Raw genomic sequence first — 25,611 nt, forward strand, 5'->3', positions numbered from 1 at the left:
TTCGAAATAATTTATTAGAAAGTTATCTTAATGTTGTCACAGCCTATAAACCATTCTTAATGGTTGCATCAACAAAAAAGGTCTTTTCCAGAATGAAAATGATCTGTTTGAGATCTTGCATTTGCCAAGAGTGAACGATCTTGCTTTCATTTATATCGGCTGAAAAAGAAACTGCATGAAATGAATTTCTTATCTATTGAAAATGAAAATAAAATGACAGGATAAATTGTGGGGAACTTGCAGGCAAGCCAGAAAAATTTCACAATCAATCAAGATATCACATTAATGAACTATTATTATTTACTGTGTTACATAAAATTATGACACTGAAACTATTATTTTGCAATTAAGTTCATATAGTTACTCATGTATCACTATTACCCCTATTGCATTAGTATCTTTAATTAACTGCACTCTTTTCTCTGCCTTTTTTTTTTTTTTTAATTTGAGGAGGGGGAGGGGAGGGGCAGAGGGAGAGGGAGAGAAAGAACCTTAGGTAGGCTCCATGCCCAGCACGGAGCCTGATGCCGGGCTCCAACTCACAACCCTGTGATCATGACATGAACCGAAATCAAGAGTCGGCCACCTAACCAACTGAGCCACCCAGGCCCCTCTTTCCCTATTTTTTGAACAGAGGTCCCACATATTCATTTTGCCCTGGGCCCAGCATGTTTTGTAGCCAGCCCTGACCACAGGTAAGAGCATGACTGCTTTTTGTCATCAGCCATTATTGAAGGCAGTTTGTGGCTATGAATACTTAAGAAGTGTAGAAAAGAGCACAAAATACAAGAAAATGCATATTCTTAATGTGTTCTGTACAAAATCAGCTAGTAGACATTTAATCTATGTTAAGAATAAAACAATGTCATAGTATGAGCTGGAGTGCAGAATTTTGCATAAGGAGAAATGTTCGTATTTCATGTACTTTTCATGGCATAGCTTTTGAGCTCTGCTGTCAAGGCATGGCAGGAGGGAAATAGAGGGTCTTCCATTCCATGGCTATGACTTCTCATTTTAAAGCCCTTCATCTAGTCAAATAAATTTGTATTTCTCTATCCACAGGATTTTGACCTAACATCTTACTAATACTCAAATCTTATTTTAGTGAAACAGCATTGCCCCCACCCAATTTCCAACCAGCTCTCCATCCTGGATAGGATCACCAAACTTCTTGCATTAACTTGACAATGGAGGGAGCTGGGCCTGAGAGGATGTCCCCTAATCTGGGGGAAGGGTTGAGGGGATGAAGGATGTGGAGTCTCAGTCGCTGTCAGGCTTCAATGGACCAGGCAATCACTTGCAGAGAGGAGAGGTATTCTGGGTTGAAGAGTTCTTGGTGAGTTAAAGACTGATTCTTGTCTTTGGCTGTGAATGAACTCAAGGCCACTAGGATGTGATCAGAAAGTAGGATGAACTCTGTCTCTCAGAATTGAGCCAAAGACAAAGACGGCATAGAAGACTCTTCAGAGCCACTCAGGCCAGGTGGGAGGAATGTACAAGTGTGAAATGAGGCTGATCTTCAAAGATGAAGCTATGACAAGATCAGAAATCTGTGGTTTTGAGCCAGACTATGTCTATGTCTATATCTAGATTTGTCTTTGTCTTTTCATCCTCATAATTTCATTAAACTAATGCTTCATTCATATCTGACTGTGTTCTATGGCCAGGCACTATTTTAGACCTTGGGGATACTGTGAGCAAAACAGGTAGGATTCCTGCCCTGACCAAGCTTACATTTCAGTTGAAGAATACAGATAATAAATATAATGAGTAAACAATTAGAAAATCAAGATAAGTTCAGATAGTGATAAGTACTATGAAAAAATGAAAAAGCTAAAAAAATAAATAAATAAATAAATAAAGGTGAGATAGAGTGACCAGGGTGAGGGGAGGGAAGGTCTACCTACTTTAGATGGATGTGGAGGAAGGTCTCCCTCAAGGAGGTGTTATTTACACTATGGGACCAGAAGATCTGAAGAAAGAGTGAGCCAAGAAGAGTAACAACAAGCACTGTACAAAGGTCTTGAGGGCAGAAACAAGCTTGGTTGGGCATGGCACATGAGGTAGAGAAAAGCCAAGGGATGAAGTCACCCAGAAGGCAGGGGTTAGATGACACAGAACTTTAATTCAGAGATAGGGACTTTGGACTTTATTCTAAGGGCATTGAGAGCCATTAGATAATGTTAAGCAGGGGAATGAAATGATTTATTTTCATTTTGCAAGTTCACCTGACTGCTGGTTAGATTACAGATGGGCAAGAGTGGAAGCAGGAAGACTATGACATTAGAAGTCTCTTTAAAGAGTCTAGGTGAGAAATAACACCTACCTTGGACAAGGTAGTTACTGTGGACAAGGAGATGGAAGGAAGTGAAGAGATTCAGACTCTATTTTAGAGGCAGAGACAACAGAACTTGCTGGTAGATTGGATGTGGGTAGGAAGAAATTAGTGGAGTCTAACAGGGAGGTGCTGGTTCCATTTACTGAGATAGGAGGACTGGGAAAGGAACAGGTTTTTGGAGGGAAACCAAGAGACCCGTTTTGCTTCAGCTTTGAAATGCCTGTGAAATCCTCAGATGGAGACAGCAAGCAGCTAGCTTGAGAAGTGGGAATGAAGCGGGTCGGTAACAGTCTTCCTGAATTGTCAGCCTGTTTGTGGAAATCCAGGAAGTCTAAGAGTGGGCCTAGAAGGGCAGCCCCCTTTCCTCTGGATCAGCAGAGGTCCCCTACAAGGCCCGGATCCCCATTATCTGAAGGGGTTGTTGGCGAGCCTGTGGGTAGCAGTGTGCTTCATTTCACATAGCGGAAGTTCTTCAAGAGTCGAGAAGGTCAAGCAAGTTGTAAATTACTATTTGTCATTTACCTACACATCAATTTGCCAGCGCCTTCTTTTTAATTTTGAATGATCTTCAGCTGACTCTTGGCATGAGTTTTCTGGTTTCTGTTTCTCATCATTCCCTGTTCTGGCTTCTCTAACCAGCCCTTCCTCTGTGGACTGTTCAAAGTAAAGTAATCCACTCCTTGATGATTTGGGGGTGCAGGAGAGCTCTCTAGGGAGCTCAGGAAATAGCTCGACTCTTCACTCCTTCTGAAAAGTTGAGGAGGAAAACAAAGAGTGAGACAGGTGGTAGGGTTGGAGGAAAGGACTATAGGTCTGGTAGCCAGGGGTGCAGGGCTAATATCGAATTCCAGAATCAAGAGCTGTCTCTAGCCTCTCACAAGCAGCACTGGGCTCAGAGCAGCAGGGATTAATTCACCCTGTGGGCTGCATCTCCGGAGAGGAGTAAAGTGGCAGAGTTCCGCCCAGTATGCTAGGTTACTCTAGTCAAATAGGCCTTATAACATCAGTGGTAAAATGGTTACATCTCTGAGAGAGCCAGGAAACAGTCCTCCCCCTGGGAACTTGGAGTGGAGAAAGAGCATTTTCCTCTAATAAATAATGGAAATGTTCACCATTAATTGGCTGGTTTTATCTATTTCAATTTTCAGTAAGTAGGGCACAGTTAAATTCAACCAGCAGGGATCAAGCCCAATTCTGTCCCTCAATAGCTGCGTAATTTTGTGAAAGCCTTGTGACCTAAGTCTCAGATTTCTCATTTGTAAAAATGATGCTGGTACCTCCCTTGGAAGATCATTCACTTAACATGTTCCGTTCACTGCCTGGATCAGAATAAGCACTCGATAGTGACTTACTACTAGTAGTGCTGTAATGATGGCCACAATTACCATGTTGGGAAGTCTGCTGGGTTCTAGGCATAAAGAGAGAAAAGACATAATCTTACCATCTAGAACCTCAAGACTCAGTAAGGAGGTAGGAATCAAAAAGCATTAAAAGACAGTGTGACACATATGTGGTAGGGTTTCTTAAGCAGAAGGGCGCCTGTCAGTGATTCACTGTAGTGAGACTGTCTATATATATAGGCTGAGACAAAAAAAAAAACCCAAAAAACAAAAAAACAAAGAAACCCAAAATACAAAACGCATCTTGGAATTGTTATCCTCTCACATCCTTACTGGATAGGGGTCAAGTAAGTAGCTCCAGTTGTTTGCCAAGAAATGTACCAGGAAATCTACTTTTTAGACTTTTTTTTTTTTTTTTTTTTTTTAAAGGGAGATTGTCATCAGTGAGGTTAGAATAACGATGGCTTTAAATTCTCAGAGAGGTGAAGCCAGGGCTCTGATTAGCCCTCCTGATGGGGCAAAGAAGTCATTACTTTGGAATCTGACACCTGGGGCCTAACTGTAGAGCCTTAGGTCCTATGGGATCAAGGCGACACTGGGACAGGCTGCAGGGGCCCCTACTCAGGCCCAGTTCAGACACGGCACTGACACTACTGTCGGGACAAGGCTTTGTCTGTTTGCTTTACTTTACTTCTGCTAAACAGCTTTGCTGCCTTAGCGCTGAGCCACCTCACATGCAACAGCCAGTGCCTTGGCATCTTGTAGCTGTAATCCATTAACGTCATTGCCTTGGCTCACTGGGAATTTGGCCAGGAGCACTTCCTGTTAAGAGTTCTAGAGGGTGGGTGGCCCACCCCAGAAAATAAGCCCAGCACTTTCCAGGGATCAGGGACACATGGCTAATTTTGCCACCTTTATTTACCCTTCCACTTCAGCCATCAGGCTGAGTCACTAGACTCCCTTTGGGGTACCTCTCAAGCACAGAAAAGGAGAGGATGTTAGAGGCCGGATAGTTTGGACTTCTGGGCTACCTATGACTGGTTTATCAGGGCTCAGACATCTGCACTCTAGGGATGAAGTGGGAGGCACAACATTTGTACCCCAAACTGTGTAGGAGGCATCCTGGCTGCTTATACAAGAGAGGCATACATGAGCTATGTAGTAGCGGGAAGCCAGGGGGAACGGATTCTGTAAGACGGCTGTTGGAGGGAGACTTCTGAGAGGTCAGGCCTGAGCAGGTTTTAGAAATAGGAGTAGGAGTTTACAGTAGTGGAACGGAGGAAGGTAATTACAGACGGGAGGAGCAGCACCCACCGCAGCTTTACCACCTGACGACGCAAAGTAGTATCTTCAGGGAACTCAAAGTCGGTTTGCTCATTTTGCCACAGATTGTTTTGGTGGATTCATTTCTTGTCCCACTATTCAAGAGATAACTTCCATCGCTCTTCACAAAGTACAGCTTGAATCACTGTACGTGCATATATGTTAAATAGATATTGCTTGGCATGCGATTAGCACTTCTCTTAGTCGAAGTTCTGGTAACTCAATAGCTCAACTGTTTTTAATAGGTTAGCATTTCTCTTAGTGGAAGTTATGATAACTCAATAGCTCAACTGTTTTTTTATAGAAGAGTAGCATTTCTTAAAGTTCTGATAACTCAATAGCTCAACTTTTTTTTTTAATAGAAGATGTACAACTCCTTTCAAGCCCAATGATCATCCTTTCCTGTTTTCTACTCTTGCCCGCCACAATGCCCATCTTTCAAAAGTCCTGAACACTCAATTTCCTTTCTTTTGTTTTTAAAATTATTTTTAGAGAGAGAGGGAGAGAGAGGGAGGGAGGGGGAGGGAGGGAGGGGGGAGAGGGAGCGAGCGAGCTGGGGAGGGGGCAGGGCGGGCGGGGGCGAAGGGAGACGCAGAGAGAGGCCCCCACGCAGCGTGGAGCGTCACGCGAGGCTGGATCTCAGGGCCCGGGGGTCAGGACCCGAGCGTAAGCCACGCTGGAGGCTTATCCTGCGCCGCGGGCGCCCTGGGCAGCCGGCTGCAAGGGCCAGACACGCCCCGGGAGCCGCCGAGGACGGGCGCTGTCCCAGGCCTCCCAGAGGGAAAGGCTGCCGAGGGTGTCCGGCCCGGGGATACCTCGCGGGCAGACCGACGGCGCGCGAGGCCAGCCGTGCGGGGTCCGGCCGCGCTCTCCCGCCCGCTGCAGAGGCGCCTGCACCGCGGCCCCCCCGTGGGCACAGCGCCGTCGGCCGGCCGGCAGGGCGGACGCGGGCAGGTGTGGCGGTGCCCGCCGCGAGCGCCACGTAGCCCGAGCGCGCCGACGGGCCGGCCCCCTGGGATCCGCCGCGGGCAGCGGGGCCGGGCGGGCGCCGCCGAGGGAGGCCCCGCGTGGGGCGCGAGGGGGCGGCGAGGCGCGGAGCGTCACGCGGCCGGGGCCTCCCAGGCGCGCGGGGCCCAATGGGACGAGGGCGCGGGCCGCACCTCAACCTGCCCGGCTGACGTCACGACGCCGCGGCGGACGCCGGGCCAATGGGAGGCCGTCACGGGCAGGGGCGGGGCCCCGAGGACCCGGGCCGGGCGGCGCCGAGACAGTTGGCGGAGTCCTGAGGCCGCGCCGCGGGAGCGGGGGAGGGCCGCGCGGACGCCGGCCTGCGCTGAGCCTCTCGCCGGGCCTCGCCGCTTCCCGCATGCTGCCGGCTGCTCGCTGAGCGGCGGCGGCGGCGACGCGTGAGGGGCGCACGGCGGCGGCGGCTCCGGCGCCCGCACTTCCTCCTGCGGCACCGGTGCGTGGCGGTGGCGGTGGCGGCCGGCGGGATGGCGGCGGCGGCGGCCCGGGGGAGTGGCCGCGCATCTGCGGCGCGGCTGCCTCTGCTCCTGCTGCTCGCGCTGCTCTGGGCCCCGAGCGGCGGCCGCGCAGCCCCCGACGGAGACCTCAGCCACCGGAACAAGGAACCGCCGGCGCCCGCCCAGCAGCTGCAGCCGCAGCCCGCGGCGGCGCAGGGCCCCGAGCCCGCCCGGGCCGAGGTGAGCGGGGGGGGGCGGGGGCCGGGGGGCGGCGGGCGGCGGAGGGCGGCGGCGGGCGCTTCCCCGGGTGGGCCGGCCCCGCCCGCTCCCCGTGGGGGAGGGAGGAGCGCCGGGATGCGGCGGACGCGCCCCGGGGAGCGGCCGACGCTCCTGCCGGGGACCAGGTCTTAACCGAGGGCAGTGGGCGGCTGCCCGTGTTCCCCGCGGACAACAGCGTCGGGCGTGGCGTGGCTGGGCCCGCTCGCCCCTCGCTCACCGCTTACCCGCGTGCGGCTTGGCGGGCCCGTGCGTGGGGCCACACGTGCCTGGATGGCGAGGCCTGACTCTCCCTTCTTAAGAGCGTGCTCCGGCCGCGGGAAGGCTGAGCGCCGCGGCGGGTGGGATGCCGGGACCCGGTCCGGGCGCGCCCCCTGCCCTCTCGGTCTCACTAACGTCCTAAGTTACGTGCGCAGAGTCGCTCGGTCACTCGTACGCGGAACCCCGGCGGGCGTTTTCAGATGCTTTGCCGGTGCCGGGGAAGCTGCCTCCTCCTTTCCAGGGAGGACCCCTGAATGGAGGGAGGCCTCGGTGGGAGAGGTTTGGCGCCCAGCCTCCCCGCGCCCCAGGCCTCCACTCCCGCCCAGGCTGCATGCGGACCGTCGCCACCTGACTCATGTTTCTGAAATTGAAATCTGTTTTACTTCTCGGAAATCCTCAGGGGGTTGCCCCTGCCTACTGCCTTGAGCCCATCCTCTCGCAGGATGTTGAGATTTCTTCCCGATTTGGCCCCAAGTCAGCCTCCAGGCTTTTTAGACGCCACTCCCTTGCTCATACGCAATATCCAAACCACTCGGACTGGAGATGTGCCATGTGCCCTGCGGCTAGTCTCCCCAGCAGACAGCCTCCCTAAAAAGGCTTCGGTGGGCTTGGGGCCCACGGGTCAGAACCGCACCCATCTTTCTTTTTTCTTTTCTCTCTCTTTTTTTTTTTAATATTTCATTTATTTATTCATGAGAGACACACACAGAGAGAGGCAGAGACACAGGCAGAGGGAGAAGCAGGCTCCAAGCAGGGAGCCCGACGTGGGACTCGATCCCGAGTCTCCAGGGTCATGCCCTGGGCCGAAGGCGGCGCCAAACCTCTAAGCCACCAGGGCTATGCTGCCCTTTTTTTTTTTTTTTTTTTTAAATTTTTTTTTTTAAGATTTCATTTATTTATTCATGAGAGAGAGTGAGAGGCAGCACACCCATCTTTCGAGAACCAGCAGATCCCTCCTCTCTGAAGACTTCCCTAAAACTTCGTGGTAATTTCTCTCTCGCCTGTCACTCCTGGGCTCAGCTGCCCCTCTAGCTATTTCCACTTCTGAAGTTGAACTGAAATGCTGATTCGTGAAATGTATTCTTAGTGTTTATCTTCTGGCCCTCTGTCATTTAAACTCATTATCTATCATTAACTCAATTTTCAATCGCAGTTACTGTGGGTTAAGTAACTCTGTGAGTGAGAGAGATTTTGAATGTAACATTCCAGGCCTTTCATCAGAGTTTTCATCCTATAGTGATTTTTGAGATATAAATAGTGGTAGGTGTGGTTATTAATAATACCCTCCTAGACAGGAAAAAGGTCTAGCCTTGTAAAATAAAGGCAGCAGTGTGTAGTGACTGTGTTTAGGTGGTCTTAAGGATCCTTGCCTGTAAAACTGGAGATGGGACAGGCACAGTATAATATGATTTTTGTCTTTAATATTTTGAAATGCAGTTGACCCTTGTACAATGGGTTTGAAGTGCATGGGTCCACTTATACGTGGATTTTTTTTTTTTCAGTGAAGTACTGTAAATGTGTTTTCTTTATGATTTTACCATTTTCTTTTTGCTAGCTTATTTTGAGAACACAGTATGTGGTATATATAAGGCAAAATATGTTACTCAATATCTGTGTATGTTATCAATAAGCCTTCCTGTCAGCAGTAGGCTATTAATAGTTAAGTTTTGGGGGACCTCAAAGTCATATGCAGTTTTCCCACTGTGCAGGGGCTCCATGCCCCTAACCCTTCACTGTTCAAGGGTCAGCTGGTGGTTCTTTTAAGAGTAATTTATTCTAAATTGTTCTATATTGTAGTAGAATCTAAGTCTCTTGTTTTAATTATATTTTCACCTAACATTTTGATACAGTTCTGGTTTTTTTCTCTGCAGTACTATAGCATGGTGGAAGAGATTTTTCTTTCATGTTTTCTAAACCATGTAATATAAGTTTGCTTTGCTTTTTTTATTGAGTTGGTAGAGGTAAGATATGGTCAGAGTTCAGTTTAATAACTGGATAAGCAAGGGCTGAACATTGCTGGATATCTGGATGTTGCAACCGATTTGCTTTGCAGCTGCATCCAGTAGATCTTATTAAAGGGTAGGATATTTAAATTTACTTTTTTCATGCCACTGTGTGAGAGTGGACTTCTGAAAATGGAGAGGGAAGAGTCTCTCCTTCACCATCCTGGTAGACATTCACGTGTAATATGCATTATAAAAATGTTGTATCTCAGGGTGCTTTGAAGCAAGACAACTGAGCTTCTTTTTTTTTTTTTTTTGACAACTGAACTTCTGACAGGGCTTTCTACACTGGGTTGGTTTGTTTTTCTATAATCAGGTAAAAAGAAGTTGGGGGAGTTCACGCTCTACTTTGAGTTACAAATAAATTACCAATAAACCCCAGTGTACAAAACCCGTGGAAAGAGTAGTTGTTGACCACTTGGATCCTTTCATTTATGCAGTTTATGCTTTTAGTGACTTTTTTTTTTCTTTTTTCTTATTCCTTCCCTGAGCGGAGCATGTAATACAAGAAGCAATAAGTCCATTTAGTTGGGGGAGATCAGACAGATTTAATAAAAGTGGTTTATAATTTGCTGCATATTCTGGAAGTCCAAAGAACTGCTCTGGTTGCATAGCATGGTTAATAAAGCCACAAATACCTATTACCTCACCCAGTACAAATTCTTGTTGTTTTACTTCTGCTTTACTGTTTCTTGGCATTTCTCTTATTTATTATCTTTGAACTGTGAGAAGATCTTCCGTGCAGTATTTTAAACTTTTTTCCCATTTTCATGAGGTTGCACTCCTGCTCCATCCAGCCCGGCCTTGCAATTCTAGCCCTTTTAAAAGGAGCAAAGAGAGAGGCTCTTCAGTGATTCCTGTCTTATTCATGATTGCTGTGTCAGAATGAAGTGATCATGATGTTACGGAGTTTATTTGGTGGTATTCTCCCATCAAAGAAATTAAAAAAAAAAAAAATCGGCGAGGCTAAATACATTGAGTACATTTCAAATCTCTATTTATGAACACATTATAACACAGTATCATTTATAAGAAAGTCGTTAAACTTATTAAAACAAGATGTATTTATAAAAATCTTTTAAATATATAGTATTCTAATATGAACTCATAATAACAAAATAAAATACTAGCAAACCTAACCATTTACAAATAAAAAGACATGATAGTGAAAATTTATAATAAAATACAATCTTATCTTTTAATAGTCTCTTATTTTTTATTTTCTTAAAGATTTTATTTAGAGAGACTGCGTGAGCAAGGGAAGAGGCAGAGGGAGAGGGAGAGAGAGCATTTCAAGCAGATTCCCTGCTGAGCCTGGAGCCAGACACAGGGTGGATCTTGGGACCCTGAGACTATCACCTGAGCTGAAATCAAGAGTCAGTTGCTTAACTGACTGAACCACCCAGGCACCCTTCCAGTCTCTTTTTTTTTTTTTTTTTTTTTTAATTTTTATTTATGATAGTCACAGAGAGAGAGAGAGAGGCAGAGACATAGGCAGAGGGAGAAGCAGGCTCCATGCACCGGGAGCCCGATGTGGGATTCGATCCCGGGTCTCCAGGATCACGCCCTGGGCCAAAGGCAGGCGCCAAACCGCTGTGCCACCCAGGGATCCCCCTTCCAGTCTCTTAAAACCGGGTTTATCTGTGGTGTCAGTCACACATATATTTTTATGCACATTTCCCACCTTGTGGGAAAGGTAAAGTAATGGGGAGGGGACAGTTCAAAGCTAACTCTAAGCATTTTCCTCTAGATTCCTTTATCTCCAAGTAATTTCACCTCTTGTATGATGACTTGTTGAGCGGCTTTATTGCTGTTTTCTTGCAGGGAGACCCGTCCTTTTCCGGGTAGCTGGCCTGGCCGTAGCTCCTGTTTTGCAGGAGCATCTGCATCTTCTCTGGCTCATGCGGCTGCCTGGCTGGAGTTCCCACGCAGGTTTCATTCAGGTCACTGCCGCCACGTGCCCATCTGAACTCTAGGGCTCCTGTTTGCCTTGTTGGCATTTTCATCCTTCTCCTGAAGATCATGAAAGCCCAGAGGAATACTTTCTAAAATGAGGGACAAAATTTTTCTCCTCCACCATTTTTCAATTTGGAACTAATTTTATGAGTAAAGATGAGTTTTATTCAGCAATTTTTTTTTCTTTAAATGAGCCCTGCTCTCAAGATGTAAATACTTGGTACCTGAAACCCACCATTTCAAATTAAAATACTGAAATGGTGGTATTTACACGAAGGAAAGCACTGGTGTTTTATGACTGATAACACTGTGTCGCTGGATGGTGGGATACTGGACTTTCCAGCCCCTGCCCGTGGCCCGCCTGTGACATCTACACTTTCTGCCTTTCTCCACACGTGGGATGTGACCGCCATCCTCTCCGTGCCTCTCCCCTGTGACCCTGTGCCTGTCCTCTTCCCACCTCCACTACTTCCCCCCTCCTCAGGGTCTTTATTCATACTCACTTTCTGTCTGCTGACACATGCCTGCAGACTTCTCCTTTTTGGGAAAGATGGGAAAAAGACCATTGATTTAACTACTTGACTATATTTGTTCCTATTCTTCAGTTTTATAGACCAGATTTCTAATTAGGGAATGAGCTGCTCTTTCACTTCAGTTTAGTCTTCCAGTGTCTGGCTTCAGTCCCTATCTTTTCATTGAAATTCTGAGTGTGAAGGATTCCTACAACCTACCTACTCGCTACAGCCTGGGGTCTTTTTCAGATCTCATTTCACACTGTTCACCCTCCTTTAAGAACCCTACCCCATCTTGGCTGGATGACCCTCTGTCTTAGTAAGCTTACACCTCTCTTCTTCTGTTAAGTGGAGATAACAGCTCTCAGGTTGTTGAGTAGCAGGGTAAACCGTACACGGGAAAGTACTTGGCGGCTAGTTAGTAGCTCAGTGAATGGTGCCTTCCCTGACTTGACCATCTGCGGTGCTGTCCTGCCTGGCACTCTGAATATCCACGATGGGTTGTGTTGTTCTGTTTATCCCCTATGTCCCCCTTCCCTAGGTAAAGACCTTCTCTAGGGCTTATTCTTTTTCCACTTAATCCCATCTCCCTTTCCTTTGAAAATCTCATCTACTTGCAGAGCATCTGGCTGATGGCCTCTTGGAAACCTTCACTTGAAATGCTTTTTACGGCCTCACAGTGAACATGTCTGGAACCTTATCTTTTTTCCTCTTGCCCACATACTTTGTAGGAATATAAATAATTCTCCCAGTAAACTCAGCAGAAAACCTTACTATCATCTTTGATCCCTGCATCCCCCTCCTCAGCTTTTTAAAATCCTCTTGATATCTTTCCTTTCCATCCTACACAGTTTTCCCTTCTTTAAATTGTCTTTAACATTGGTCTTAATGCAGCCGCCCTCCTCATTAATTGGTCCAGTGGGGGCCTTCTCTACTTTCTGCCCTGATCTATTAGTCATATTTGTGGCTTCTCAGAAACTTTTAAGGGCAGAAAATGTTGCCTCTGAGCTGGTCTAACTAAACACAGGATTTTCATTCTGAGTTCAATTTATCTTTCTCATCTTACCCCAGCCATTCATCTGAAGGTTTACTCCCTGTTCTCTGAGCACGCCTGTAATCTTTCAGATAGTCCTGGGAATGAGCTAAGGGCACATACCTCGATGCATCTTGAAGTTAGTCACTCTGTGACTGGCTAGTACCAAATCCTGCTGTGGCTTCAGGGAGGCTGATGAAATGAATTTCGGGGTCGCCCCCCACTACACCCCCGTGGGCCAAAGGTTGCCCCACAGGTTGTTAATTCCTCCATACTTCCACGTAGTGAATAAGTACTGAGCCCTTACTTTCTGGTTGGACCTGCCTGTGACCAGTTATATCCTTCAAGGAATTAGTTCTCCATAAGCAGAGCAAGAGATTGGGTCAAGAAATTTTTGAAGCGATGGACAACAGGTGTCTGTTGTGTGCATGAGAAGTACAGAGAATGTAGAGTGAAAAAGTATGTCTCTTCTTCCTCCTATATTCTAGTTCAGGGGTCAGCAAACTGCGTTTTACCGCTGGCTCTTTGTTTTTATAAATAAAGTCTTTTATTAGAACAGAGCCATGCCCGTTCATTAAAGTATTATCTGTGGCTGTACTCAAGCTATAGCATATGAATTGGGTAGTTATTGAAGAGACCATGTGGCCCATGAGGCTAAATATTTGATGCTTTAAGAAAAAGTTTGTGGACCCCTGTTCTAGTCATCGTGGTTTCTTCCCTGTAAACACACAGGGTTGAGATTTGGCATGCATTAACAACTGTAATAAACTATATACCTACCTCCTATATGCATAGTATGTGCTTTTTTTCCAATTTAAAAATACCTTGCTGACTTTTCTTCATTGGCATAAATAAAACGTTCTAATTTTTACTTACATTTTAAAATACATTCTGAGACATGGAGCGACCATCTATGTAACCAGTTCCCTGTTGATGGACATTTAGTTATTTTGTCTTTTATTATTACAGATGATAATATTACAGTTATAGATGTTACTAATACAAAAAGATTAAATCCTTGAGTGTTCCTGCCTTAAACTTTGTTTCAGTCATGTATCTGCCATGACTGGTATGCATTCACTTTCACTTGAGGATAGTAGGATCATTGGACTGGAGTCATTGGGGTAGGCCTTGCTTCTGAGGTTCTCTGTAAGTTGGAACTTGAGCAATCAAGGTAAATAATGAAAAGGAGGTAGGAAGGGGCAGTAGGACTGCATGATTGAAGGCTTGTGGTTACCAAGAGCTCCCCAGGCCCTTGTGTTGCACTGCTCAGAACTATAGCCCTGAGCCATGTGGTGCTTCTTAGGCACTTGAAATGTGTCTAGTCCAAATGGAGATGTGCATGAGATGTGTGTGTTAAGTAGACAGATGCCAGTGTGAAAAAAACGCTGTGTTTCCAGAGTATTTTGGATGTATCAGGTTAAATAAGATATTATTACAAATAATTTCGTCTGCTTTTACTTTTTAAAATGGGGCAACAGAATTTAAATTATGTGGCCTGCATTATTTTTTACTGGACAGCACTGCTCTGGCTCATCCTTCAATATGGAATCTGAGGCTCGTTGTTAAACAGTGAGTTAACATGACATAGTTTTACAAAGATTAAACTGGTCGTGTTGTGGTGTGCTATGGTAACTCCTTATAACCGAGTGCTCGCCGTGTGCTAGGCATCACCCTCACAGCTTTACATGTAGTGGCCATTTAAACTTCACGGTGACCGTGTCTGTGGAGCTACCTCTCCTCTTACTGGGCAGCTTGAGTCACAGGGAGGTAAACTTCCGGGCCCGAGGGCAACCGGTAACTGGTAATGCCTTGGCTCGGGCCCAGGCAGCCTGATACCAGAGCCACGTATTAAACCACTGCAGGTCAGCCTGAAGGTGAGTTAGAAAAAAGGGAGATGCTCCTGCGCAGTGAGCACTTAGGCATTTGACAGCAAATGAATAGAGGCTGATCGTTTTCTGGCTCTGTTATTAGCATTTTAAGTTTTAAATTGATCTCTGTAATATCTGGTGGCTTTAGCTTTAAGTTCTTCTCACAACAGTTGTTGGTGTTTTAACACTATCTTTTTGGGTATCTCAGATCAGCCTAATGTATGATAAAAGCTGCAAGTCGGTTTTCCTGTGTTCTGTATATAGCAAGTTCTTAAGAATATGTAGTTTTTTGTTTTATTGTCCTTGTAAGGCAAGTTTTATTTTGTCCTTATTTCACAGAAAAACAGAGAGAGGCTAAGTAATGTGGCCGGGGTTTTATGGCTGCGAATTATAAAGCCACAGGAATATGTAGTTTTGATCACTGTTGTGTTTTTAAAAGTAAGCATTTCTGTTTGAGTTTAGAGCTAATTGGTCATAAACTGTGTATATTTTTTCCTAAACATTTTCTTAGAAAATGGTTGCACTTTCAAGAACCGGAGTTGAAATGCGTTTTTTTGTTTGTTTGTTTGTTTTTTTTTTTTTTTTTTTTTAATGATGGCTTAATGATCATTTGAAGAGAAAGGAAGCTCATTCTTAAAGGAACATCAGCATAGATGGAACTAAAGTAGTGATGGACAGAAAGCAAGAATTCCTTAAAAGGGTACTTCATCAAGAGCTAGCTAGCTTCCACAGCTGTCCTTTTGGTTTAGTCCTAACACCAAATATTTTCTCAAATGTTAAATCTCCCCAATTTTTAGCTGAGAGGTTTAGTTTGATAAATGCTTACATCTTGCTGATATTTACTGTGGAACTGAGTTGAGGAATGACATGCGGACTAAGAATTTAGGATTTGAGTCTTATCTCTAACATCTCTGACGAGGACTTTTGTAAATAAAAGTACTTCTGTTTTTTCTTTTTTCTTTCTTTTTTTTTTTTTTTTTTTTACGATTTTATTTATTTATCTGACAGAGCACAAATGGGGGATCAGCAGGCAGAGGGAGAGGGAGAAGCAGGCTCCCTGATGTAGGATTCCATCCCAGGACCCCAACCAAGATCATGACTGAGCCCCCCAGGCACCCCAAAAGTTATTTTTTTACCCTATCAAATATCACATGTGTTCTTGGGGTGGTTTTTTTTTTTCTTTTTTTATGTCTTAGGTTTGTAGAGATTCATAGACTTTAAAAATTAATTACAGATGGGCTGTTAGGATTGGAGATGTTTAGAAGGGATTTATCTAGTCCACAGTTTCTCAGCCTGGGAACTATTGACATGTTGGAGAGATCATTTTTGTTGTGGGGGTTGGGGGGCTGTCCTGTTCATTACTTCCCATCCATAGTAGCATCTGTGGCTTCCACCCGCCACATGCCAGTAGTTCCCCTTGAGCTGTGACAACCAAAGTGTCCCTGGACATGACCGAGAGACAAAGTAGCCCGGTTGCAGACATCCTGCACTCACTGTGTGAGGAGGGTCTCTGGAACACTGCTGTGAAGAGGGAGCTTGCCACTTCACCAGCCATCCAGTTCAGCCTCCCGGGGCTCTCCCCTGGGGCAGAAATCTTTTCTCTGCGGTAAACTGAAACTGGCCTCCTAAGCCTCTGCCTGTGGCTGTTTCCGTTTAGTTCTCGCTCTTTGCTCCCCAGGAGAGATGCGGATCGGCAGACTGACTTCTGCAGGCATGGAAGGTGGGCGCCAGTCCTTCCTAGTCCCTAATTTGATTGTTTTAGAACCGTGTTGGCAAGCTGGTTTTTTTTTTTTTTTTTTGGACCAGATAGTATTTTAGGTTTTTAAGGTCTCTGTTGCATAATTTTCCCTTCCTTCTTTCATCCCTCCCCATTCCAGTCCCTCTTTCTTTTTTTTTGCAACCCCTTAAAAATGTTAAAATAAACATTCTTACATGAGTTTCAGGTGTACAGCGTGGTGATGCGACAACTCTCTCCGTTCTGCTCCCTCTGGAGTGTGGCTACTGCTGTCACTGCACGCCTACAGTCCCACTGACTGCATTCCCTGCGGTGTTCTTTCATCCCCGTGACTTATTCCAGAACTGGAAGCCTGTAGCTCCCACTCCCCTTCACCCATTTTGCCCATCACCTTACCCACATCGCTCTGGCAGCCATCAGTTCTCTGTAATTCTGAGCTTGCTCTGCCTTTTATTTCTTTGTTTATTCATTTGTTTTGTTTTTTTAGATTTCACATATGAGTGAAACCATACGTAATTGTCTTTTTCTGATTTCACGTAGCATAATAGCCTCTCGGTCCATCCATGTTGTTGCACATGGCAAAAATCACATCTTTTCTATGGTTGAGTAATATTCCAGTGTGTGCATGCGCGCGCGAGTGTGTATACACACTATGTTATATCTTTATCCATCCTTCTATTGATGGACACTCAGGTTGCTTCCCGATTTGGCTATTATAAATAATGGTGCAATAAACATAGGAGTGCATATATCTTTTCTAATTAGTGTTTTTGTTTTCTTTGGGTAAATACTCAGTAGTGGCATTACTGGATCATAGGGTAGTTCTATTTTTAAGTTTTTGAGGAACCTCCATGTGGTTTTCCACAGTGGTTGCACCAGTTTGCATTCCCACCAGGTTCATGAGGGTTTCTTTTTCTCCACATCCTCACCAACACTTGTTGTCTCTTATCTTTTTGATTCTAGCCATCTTGACAGATTTAAGGTGATACCTCATGATTTTGATTTGCATTTCCCCGATGATTAGTGATGTGGAGCATATTTCCATGTGTCTGTTGGCTATCTGGATGTCTTTGGAAAGATAACTGTTCAGATCCTCTGCCCATTTTTAATCAGATTATTGAGGTTTCTTGGTGTGGTATAAATTCTTTATATATTTTTATATCCTCATATATACTAAACCTCATCTTAGCTAGAGCCATTTCTTGCTTTAGCCTGTTCAGAGCTTTCTGGATTCTGTTTTGTCCTATAAAATGTTAAAGGGATTTCTCTCAGGTTTCTGTTAGTTGAACGTTTGATAAATGTACCTGGCTCTCCTCTACTCAAGGTACAAATAAAAATTTGAATGAGATGTATCTAAGCATCTCAAATCATAAATATGTAGAAAATAAGGTAGTTTCAATATGTGGCTATTGCTGGTCTCTATTTCTTTTAAAAAATTATTTTGTAGCTTATACTTGGACCTGCCTTGTAGCATCCATCGGTTGGAGGTTTGGGTCATTAGAAATGGCTTTCAAGAATCCTTAGACAGTAAGTCAGTCCAATGACCACAACAGAAAGACTTTAATTCACGTTCAAAAATAAAAGAATTTTAAGTAATGATTTTTTCCCCAAAACTAGCTGATACATATGTATGTTTTTTTTTTTTTTATTTCAGAAAGGATTTACACCAGCTGCCCCGGTTCATAGCAATAAAGAAGATCCAGCTACCCAAACGAATTTGGGATTTATCCATGCATTTGTCGCTGCTATATCAGTTATCATTGTATCTGAACTGGGTGATAAGACATTTTTTATAGCAGCCATCATGGCAATGCGCTATAACCGTCTGACTGTGTTGGCTGGGGCCATGCTTGCCTTGGGCCTAATGACGTGCTTATCAGGTGAGTGTGTTTTTTCCTCCTAATGACTTTATTGAATTAAGGAGAAAGCATGGTGCAGGGCATTGAGTCATTGACTCATTCGGCTGGTTAGGTGCACTTGGGTTGACAGCATTCCAGAATTTAGTGAAGAGAAAATGGTGTCAGTTACATAAATTACTAAAAACCATGTGGTACTTTTAAAATTGACTTTTTCAGCGTTTCACAGCCAAGGTCTGTACTCCTCATTTATTCACAAGTTTTTTTTATCCTGGCTTTGGCTGTGTGTACCCTGGCTTTTTTCTTTTCAGTCCAGATAAGCTTATAGCTGATTATATCCTAGAAATAGGACTCAAGTCACAACAGAGGATTGCGGATCGAAGGACATTTCAAGGACATGTTGGAAAGCAAGAACTGTCGAAGGACATTTGGTAATCAGGAACTGAGGAGTCACTTTACGTTTGTTGTGTTTGATTAAGCTGTTCTTACCCATTCTAGTAAAGGGATGAATTGTTCCTAGATTTCCAGTTTGTATTACTCTTGCATGGGCTTCAGTTTTTCAAAGAATTAGACCATGAGAAAGTAAACTTAACACTAAATAGTGAAGCATGGTTGAGTCTCTGGTTCAGAAGCCACCCCAAGCCACCGAGCTGGGTGGAAAACCGTGACCTTGCCCCTGAGAGTCAGACTTGGGTTGGAACCTGACTGCTGTGTAGTGGCCTACTGGTAAGTTCCTTCACCTGTGAGCCTCACATCCCCGTCTGTGGAATGTTGAGTTAATGCCTGCCTCGCCCATGGGACTGTGGCCTGTGTGTCGGGTGCTCAGTCCTACCCCCTCCACCTCTCAGACCTTGCAGGCCTCTCACGGAAGCTGCTCCTTCAAGTATGGCATAGGTTCTCCTAATGGCTGCTTGGACGCCTGTTAAAGTTTACGTCGTTTTAAATCTGTTATAAATAAATATTTTACTGATTAAAATAACTTGAGTACTTTTCACATTTTAGGAGTTCATTTTAGCTTTATTCATATTTTCTAATAAACAATTTTTTCTTCAAAAGTACATTTTGATAGAGGAAATAGGAAGAGTGGAGCGAGTTGTTGGTGAAGTCCTGTGTTTAGAATGAGTTTGAAGGATACCAGAGAATTTTGTTTTTGAAGCTTTGGCTTTGAGGGGAACTGGAAAGCTGGCCTTTCTGCCGGTCCCCACCTCAGAACCTGGTGCTCTGGGTCCCCACCACTCCCTGAAGTGATGGGTTCCTTTTCCGCAGCTGAGGGCCGACTGAGTGCCTGCCCTGCCCGCCCTCGCCCGCCTGCCACTGGGGCTGCTGCTGGGCGCTTTCTCCCTGGCGCTGCCGGAAATAGGCCGGAGCCGTGGTCTGCCCACCTTCTCCTTGGGTTTCCAGAACCCTTTGGAAAAACTGTGTACCCTCTTTCAAGTGGAAGTTATTAAAAACTTTTTACCATAGCTTAAGGAGTCGCAGAGATCTAATTTTTGGCATATTGTATTAAATAGAACTGTTAAGGTAGTCTTTTAAAATATATCAGGTGGGATCTAAATACCTTTAGCAATTTGATAACCACTGTCACCTTCGTTCCTTTAAAAATACCTGAATAAACTCTTCCTTAACATTTGGACATTGACATTGTTCTTTCTTCCCCTTTAATTCTAGAGAGAGAGAGAGAGAGAGAGAGAGAGGCAGAGACACAGGTAGAGGGAGAAGCAGGCTCCATGCAGGAAGCCTGATGTGGGACTCGATCCTGGGTCTCCAGGATCACACCCTGGGCTGAAGGCAGCTCTAAACCGCTGAGCCACCTGGGCTGCCTTCCCCTTTAATTCCTATTTTTCTTTCCTTTCCTCATGGAATTTTACCCTAAAGGTGATAACTCTCTCCTTCAAAATCTTTTACGGCTTTTGTTCCTTCAGATTTAGCTTATTCAACACTGTCATTTACCTGCAGCACAAAAATGCATATCACTTGAAATTTTTATTTAAAGATTTATTTATTTTAGAGAGTGCATGTATGAGGGGGAGAGAGAGAGAGAGAGAGAGAGAGAGAGAGAGAGAGAGAGAGAATCTTAAGCAGAAGCCCTGCTGAGTGTGGAGCCTGACGCAGGGCTTGATCTCATGACCCTGAGATCACGACCTGAGCCAAAATCAAGAGTCGGAATGCTTAACCAACCGAACCACCCAAGTGCCCCATACTTTATTTTTCTTTATAAATTGAGTTTAAAAAGATACTGATGGTTTCCTTTAAGTCTCCAATGTTAGTATTTTTACAGATTAAGTCATAGTTATTAATAGTACACAGTTGATAGAAGCAAAATATATCACAAACCAAAAACATTTATATATATTTAGCTAATACATCACACTACCTGAAACATTTTTAAAAGTTTGGAAGTGCATCTCTTAATGAAATGATAGAACTGGTTTTTTTTTCTCATTTATTTATTTATTTTATTTATTTTTAAGTAGGCTCCATGCCCAGCGTGGAGCCCAATGTGGGGTTGAGAACTGAGCTGAGATGGAGGTCAGATGCTTAACCGACAGCCACCTATGTGCCCCAGAAGTGTGCTTTTTACATTAGTTCATATGAAGTAAGGTTTATCCTGCAGTCTAATCTTTATTTTTAATAATAGAGGTAAAGGTGGAGAAGTTTTATTCACATAAATAAGTAGATAGTAAGGAATTTTGTTGTAACTGATACTCCGTTCATTGGACTCCTGAGTTTTAAGCTAAAATGATATACTAGTCTGTCATCAAAAATGTTTTTTAATGCTTTACCAGCTGAAAAATTAATAACGCTAAATAAGATTTGAAATACTGTTGATTTTGTTGAAAGAAGAGAATTGGAAGCCACCAAGTATACCAAAAGGTTTCTCTGAAATTTATCAAATGACTGTTCTTACGCGTTACTCCTTTACTTAGAAGGACTGTGTTTAACTGGCTCTGTTTAGAACCGATTGAGAATATTGGGATACTGTTCTTTTCATTGTACTTTTGCCAGTAAAGGATTTTTGTTTAAAAATCGTATCACATCACATCTTTTCAGTACATTTTCGGCAGCGCTTGGCGCTGCAGATTTAGCTCCCTCCGTTTGTGGAAGAATGCCTGCCACCCTCCCTGATTGCCGCAGCAGTTCTAGGACTAGGAGGTCCCTAGTAAATCATCCGAGTCAGGCTGGCTTTCTGTCAGAAATCATCTGACTTGGTTTTTGAATTTAGGTGAACATGACCTATACGTCCCCATGACAACCATCTGCTTTGGCATTCCTCTGAAGGGGGTGATGGGTGGCTGGATTAGGCAGGGCAGCTGCTTTGAGAGTGGCTGGAGGATGAAAGAAGACCCCTCGAGCTTTAGGATTTCCTCTGATGCTCTCTCTGTCTTGGGGGAAATGCATTTATTTACGCTGGTTGGGGAGAGAAAAGAGGCCCGATCTCTCAGTGAAAACTCACTCCTGCCAAGGCCAAAAAACCCCATTTCTCATGCCGTGACCATCAGTTCCAAGAAACGTAATGCCATTATTTCTGATGTCAGGACCTTAGCAGAAACTTGCCTAAGCCGGGGCAGGCCCGAAGCCCCGCGTCTGGTTTATGACGCCTTGACTGAGGACACCAGTCTTTTAGACGGCCTCTGCTGCCCGAGGATGTATATGCTCATCCTGTGAGGGAAACGCGCCACAGAAAGCCCGGGTAAAAGGCATCCTTGTAAAGGGAGCAGAAGGCAGCCGGAGAAGGGACGTGAGGAAGGGGAGCCTGCCTGACTCCTTAGCGTCGAGCACGTTTGCAGGCAGAGGAGTCCCTTAGGAAGGAGCACCTATGCAACTTCAGCATCAGGAAATAGATTGCTCTCCGAAGTTTCACCCGCATCCCCCTGTGAAGTCTTTGCATCCTGGGAGCAGCTCGGTCCCAGGTTGGAGGTCGTGCACTTGCGGGTCTCGAGTCTTCTGTCCACTGGTGGAGGGCTCGGCTGCCCTTGGGGGTGCTGGCCCTCGGTACCCCCTGGGCTTCGTTACTGCTGCCCTTCACCCCCACGCTGCCCTTCTCCCATTTCACTCTTTCTCCACCTGTAATCTGATGTCTGCTTTTGGCACTTTTGGAAAGATCACTTCAGTGATCGGCTCCCTCTCTAGAGTTCAGGTTCATTTCAGCGAGCCCCACAGACCACATTCACGGCCATTCCCACCTTTTTATTCTCTTGGCTTCTATGACGCTGTGTGTCTATAGTTCGATTTCTGTCCCTCCTGGAGAAAATTTCACGTCACCAAAGATTCATATGCCCCACACTTTTATCCCATTTTCCCCTCTTCACACTAATGTCCTTTCGCTGAGCTTCTCAGTGAATCCCACATCTCTCTCTTCATCCCACGTGAGTTTTCTTGGAATCTCAACATTGCCGAGATGTAGAAGGACCAGTACCTTTGTAGCTCTGTTCCGACCAGTGCAAAGCCCTCACTTACGGAGAAGTAACATCTCACTGTGCCCAGAGCAAAAGTGCTTGGGTGTCCGAGGCAACATTTCCAAAGAGAGAAAATAGAGGGACAGTAACCTGGAGAAGAAAAATTATAAAGCCATGTAGTTTTTTGCTCCTTGTAGAGATGTCAGGCAGAAAAGATGGCATGGGAGGTGTCTGTAAGTATCTGTATCTGAAGATAGAAGGAAACTGAGTTAGGAGACTTAGGATTGCTAGATTCCATTTTTATCTATCAATCATCTATCTATCTTTCTATTTATTTATTTATTTTTTTAGATTCCATTTTTAAATTATAAAACCTTTTATGGAAAATATTTTACATTTACAAAGTGGCAAAAATAAAATAATGCAAAGAACACCTGTATACTTTTTATCTAGATTCACTGTTAACATTTTACCTCACTTGTTTTAGTGTTTGTGAACTGTCTGTCTGGCTATATCCAAATAAAATTGTGTACGTGCATGTACATAAGTGATTTATGTGTTTATAGATATATGTTGTAACATACACATGCTGTATCTATAGATACATAACGCATGTACATCTACACATATTTTATATGTATACGCACACATGGACACTTGATAGGAGCTTTGCCATCCCTGTTTTAGTTTTGTCAGTGGACCTGACCCCTTCTCTGGCAGCTCTTCCCCTCCCATAGAGAAGCGAGTCCAGGTCAGGTATTACATCTGGTTCTTTTTAGTCTCTTAATCTGGAATTTCTGCACCCTTTTCTTGTATTTTACGATGTTAACATTTTTTAAAGATTCCAGCCCCCCCCCCCGCCCTTTTTAATGGATCACTCCTCATTTTGTGTTTGTCTGCTGTCACCTCGTGATTAGATTAACATCGTGCATTCTTGACCAGAATACCGTATAGGTGTTAGTCCCTTTGAGAGTGTTACGTCTGATAGAACAGGACGTCCATCTGTCCGTCACTGATGTCAAGATTTCTCTTGTATATGGTCTTTGTCTCTTTCCCTGCAACTAATATGCAGTCTTTAGGACAATATAAATACTCTTTCCCCATGTTTAGAGTGGATGATCCTCATGTGATCTCCGCGTTCCCTTGGTGGCTGCACCACAGTCTCGGGGTCTCGTGCCCCATCCTTGTTCCCCACGGCCCCTGATGTGCTGCACTAGTAAGAGCTCTCCTTCCCATCCCATTGGCTGGTCTATGTATTGTCAGTATAAACTGAGCAATTTATTTTTTCAGTGGGTTTTAGTTACTCAACTATATTGCTTCAATTGTCCCGGATTTGGCTGGAGGGCGCCCTTGCAAGCTGGCTCCTGGTCCTTGTATCGTGTGCTCCTGTCATCGTTTTTGCTCTGGCTTACTTTCCAGTCTAACAAGATAATGCAGGTTCATCTTGTATCCTGAGTGCCGAGCCCTGGAATTAGCCGTTTTCCTGACGAGCCTTTTAGGGGGAAATGCTATTAGAAACCAAGGTCTGTGTAGAGTGGACTCGTTACTGAGATGTCTTTGCTTCGTTGGCCTTTTCAGTGGAGAGAGCTAGAAAATACATGTCTGTGTTGTGTGTGCATATGCAGATTTGGAGATATACATATTCATACATACAATTAAAACATACATGTATACATAAGCATAGATTTGATGTATTTCTAAACATGATTTTAAAAACTTCAATTTTGTAATACAGTGAACTGGGAACATTTTACCTATGTGGTTGTACATTTGATGTTCAGGCAGATTTTAAGTGCTGTGTCCATTTTATTAAAAGAGCATGTTAAATGAAGAGTAGTTGCGTTTATTATGTATGTGGAATCATCCTCTGGCCCTTCCATCGCTTTTAAATTTTAAACACTGCACTGATAATACTAGTGTAATTTATGTTTCACAGGATTTGGAATCTTTTTTTTTTTTTTTTTTTTTGGAATCTTGATATGGTTCCAAGTATAGTTTTTTGTATGAGTTACACATTTGTCCTCTTTTTTTAATGATAGGAAAGAAAGAGTAAATTTTTTTTTAAGAATGAGTAAATTTGAATAAATTTTAAAGCAGAGTAAGTTTGGGTCTGTCATAAATGTTATTTTAATATATGCATAGGAATTATTTTCTTTTACAAGATATACTTAAAATAGGAGCAGAGTTTGGGTTACTTATAGAAGTTTGTAATTTAAAGATTTGTGATGAAGTATCACTTATATATGAAAGTGGTATAGCTTCCAAGTTGTAAGACCTCAGGATCTTTAGAGGGCGTCAAAGTTAACTTTCTACCTGAAGTTCTGTGCCCGGCATGACATGTGGCAAGCCAGGCCCTGGCTGAACGTGTCTGGAGAGGAGTTCATTATCTCCCTGTGGAACACATGCCGTCTTCATCTGGACCATTGGTCTCATTGTGTTAGGCCACTGGCTTGATCCAAGGTTCCAACATTGGTAGAGGGAAAGAAGTGGAATTATTTAAGGTTATTATGTGTTAGACTAGCTTCTTACGTAAAGATAAGCTTCGAGGCGGCTTCAGAACAATGTTTTTTCTTTTTTTTTTTTTTTTAAGATTTATTTATTTTAGAGCGAGTGAGTATGCTTGAATTGGGGAGGAGCAGAGGGAGAGAGATAATCTGAAGCAGACTCTGCAGTGAGCATGGAACCAGATGCAGGGCTTGATCCCAGGACCCAAAGCGAAATCAAAAGCCTCCCCCTCCACCGACTGAGCCACCAAGGCATCCCGAGAACAATGTTAAATTATGATTTCTAAAGTTAACTGTTCTGTTGCTTGGTTTGCGATATGTGCTAAGTAACAGGACATACTGTTGCATTTTCTTCCAGTTTTGTTCGGCTATGCCACCACAGTCATCCCCAGGGTGTATACATACTATGTTTCAACCGCATTATTTGCCATTTTTGGCATTAGAATGCTTCGAGAAGGCTTGAAGATGAGTCCAGATGAAGGTCAAGAGGAACTGGAAGAAGTTCAAGCGGAGTTAAAGAAAAAAGATGAAGAAGTAAGTCATGGCAGCGTTAGATCCCGGGACCAGAGAAGCACCCAGCTAAGAGCCAGCACTCCGGAGCTCGTGGGCGGTGCACCCTCTCTGTGTCACAGGTGTGGGCTACACAAAAGGAGCTTGTGCCGGGTTTGCCTCCTAGAGCTGCCTGTGATGGGACCTGGGGTGAGGTGGCCGGGAGGGAGGGACGCTGGGCTGATGCTGACCTT

The 25,611-nt window shown here is 44.5% G+C and overlaps 1 protein-coding gene and 1 long non-coding RNA gene across 6 annotated transcripts in view; one reads left to right on the plus strand and one right to left on the minus strand.

Moving 5' to 3' along the window:
• LOC112652331 (uncharacterized) lies at positions 1 to 7,340 on the minus strand. 4 transcript variants are annotated; one of them, XR_003131371.3, is made up of 4 exons: positions 4,993 to 5,529; positions 3,616 to 3,746; positions 2,861 to 3,085; positions 1 to 159 (listed from the first exon to the last, which is right to left on the minus strand). It is a non-coding gene; the product is annotated as an uncharacterized LOC112652331 (long non-coding RNA). The 4 variants fall into 4 exon arrangements; XR_007401711.1 differs by lacking the exon at positions 4,993 to 5,529 and adding an exon at positions 6,968 to 7,340 and having other exon boundaries at positions 3 to 159; positions 3,691 to 3,746; XR_003131372.3 differs by having other exon boundaries at positions 3 to 159; positions 3,691 to 3,746.
• The window catches only part of TMEM165 (transmembrane protein 165), a 25,084-nt gene continuing 5,738 nt past the window's right edge, over positions 6,266 to 25,611 (plus strand). The window contains exons 1-3 of one of the 2 annotated variants that reach the window (XM_049092970.1): positions 6,266 to 6,704; positions 17,766 to 17,991; positions 25,227 to 25,402. In XM_049092970.1, coding sequence (XP_048948927.1) covers positions 6,495 to 6,704; positions 17,766 to 17,991; positions 25,227 to 25,402 — 612 coding nt within the window. In that variant the 5' untranslated portion in view covers positions 6,266 to 6,494. The remainder of the gene's footprint in view (positions 6,705 to 17,765; positions 17,992 to 25,226; positions 25,403 to 25,611) is intronic. The other variant, XM_025435858.3, reaches the window with a different exon arrangement.

This window comes from Canis lupus, chromosome 13, assembly GCF_003254725.2.
Source record: "Canis lupus dingo isolate Sandy chromosome 13, ASM325472v2, whole genome shotgun sequence".
In the NCBI taxonomy this organism is placed as follows: domain Eukaryota; kingdom Metazoa; phylum Chordata; class Mammalia; order Carnivora; family Canidae; genus Canis; species Canis lupus.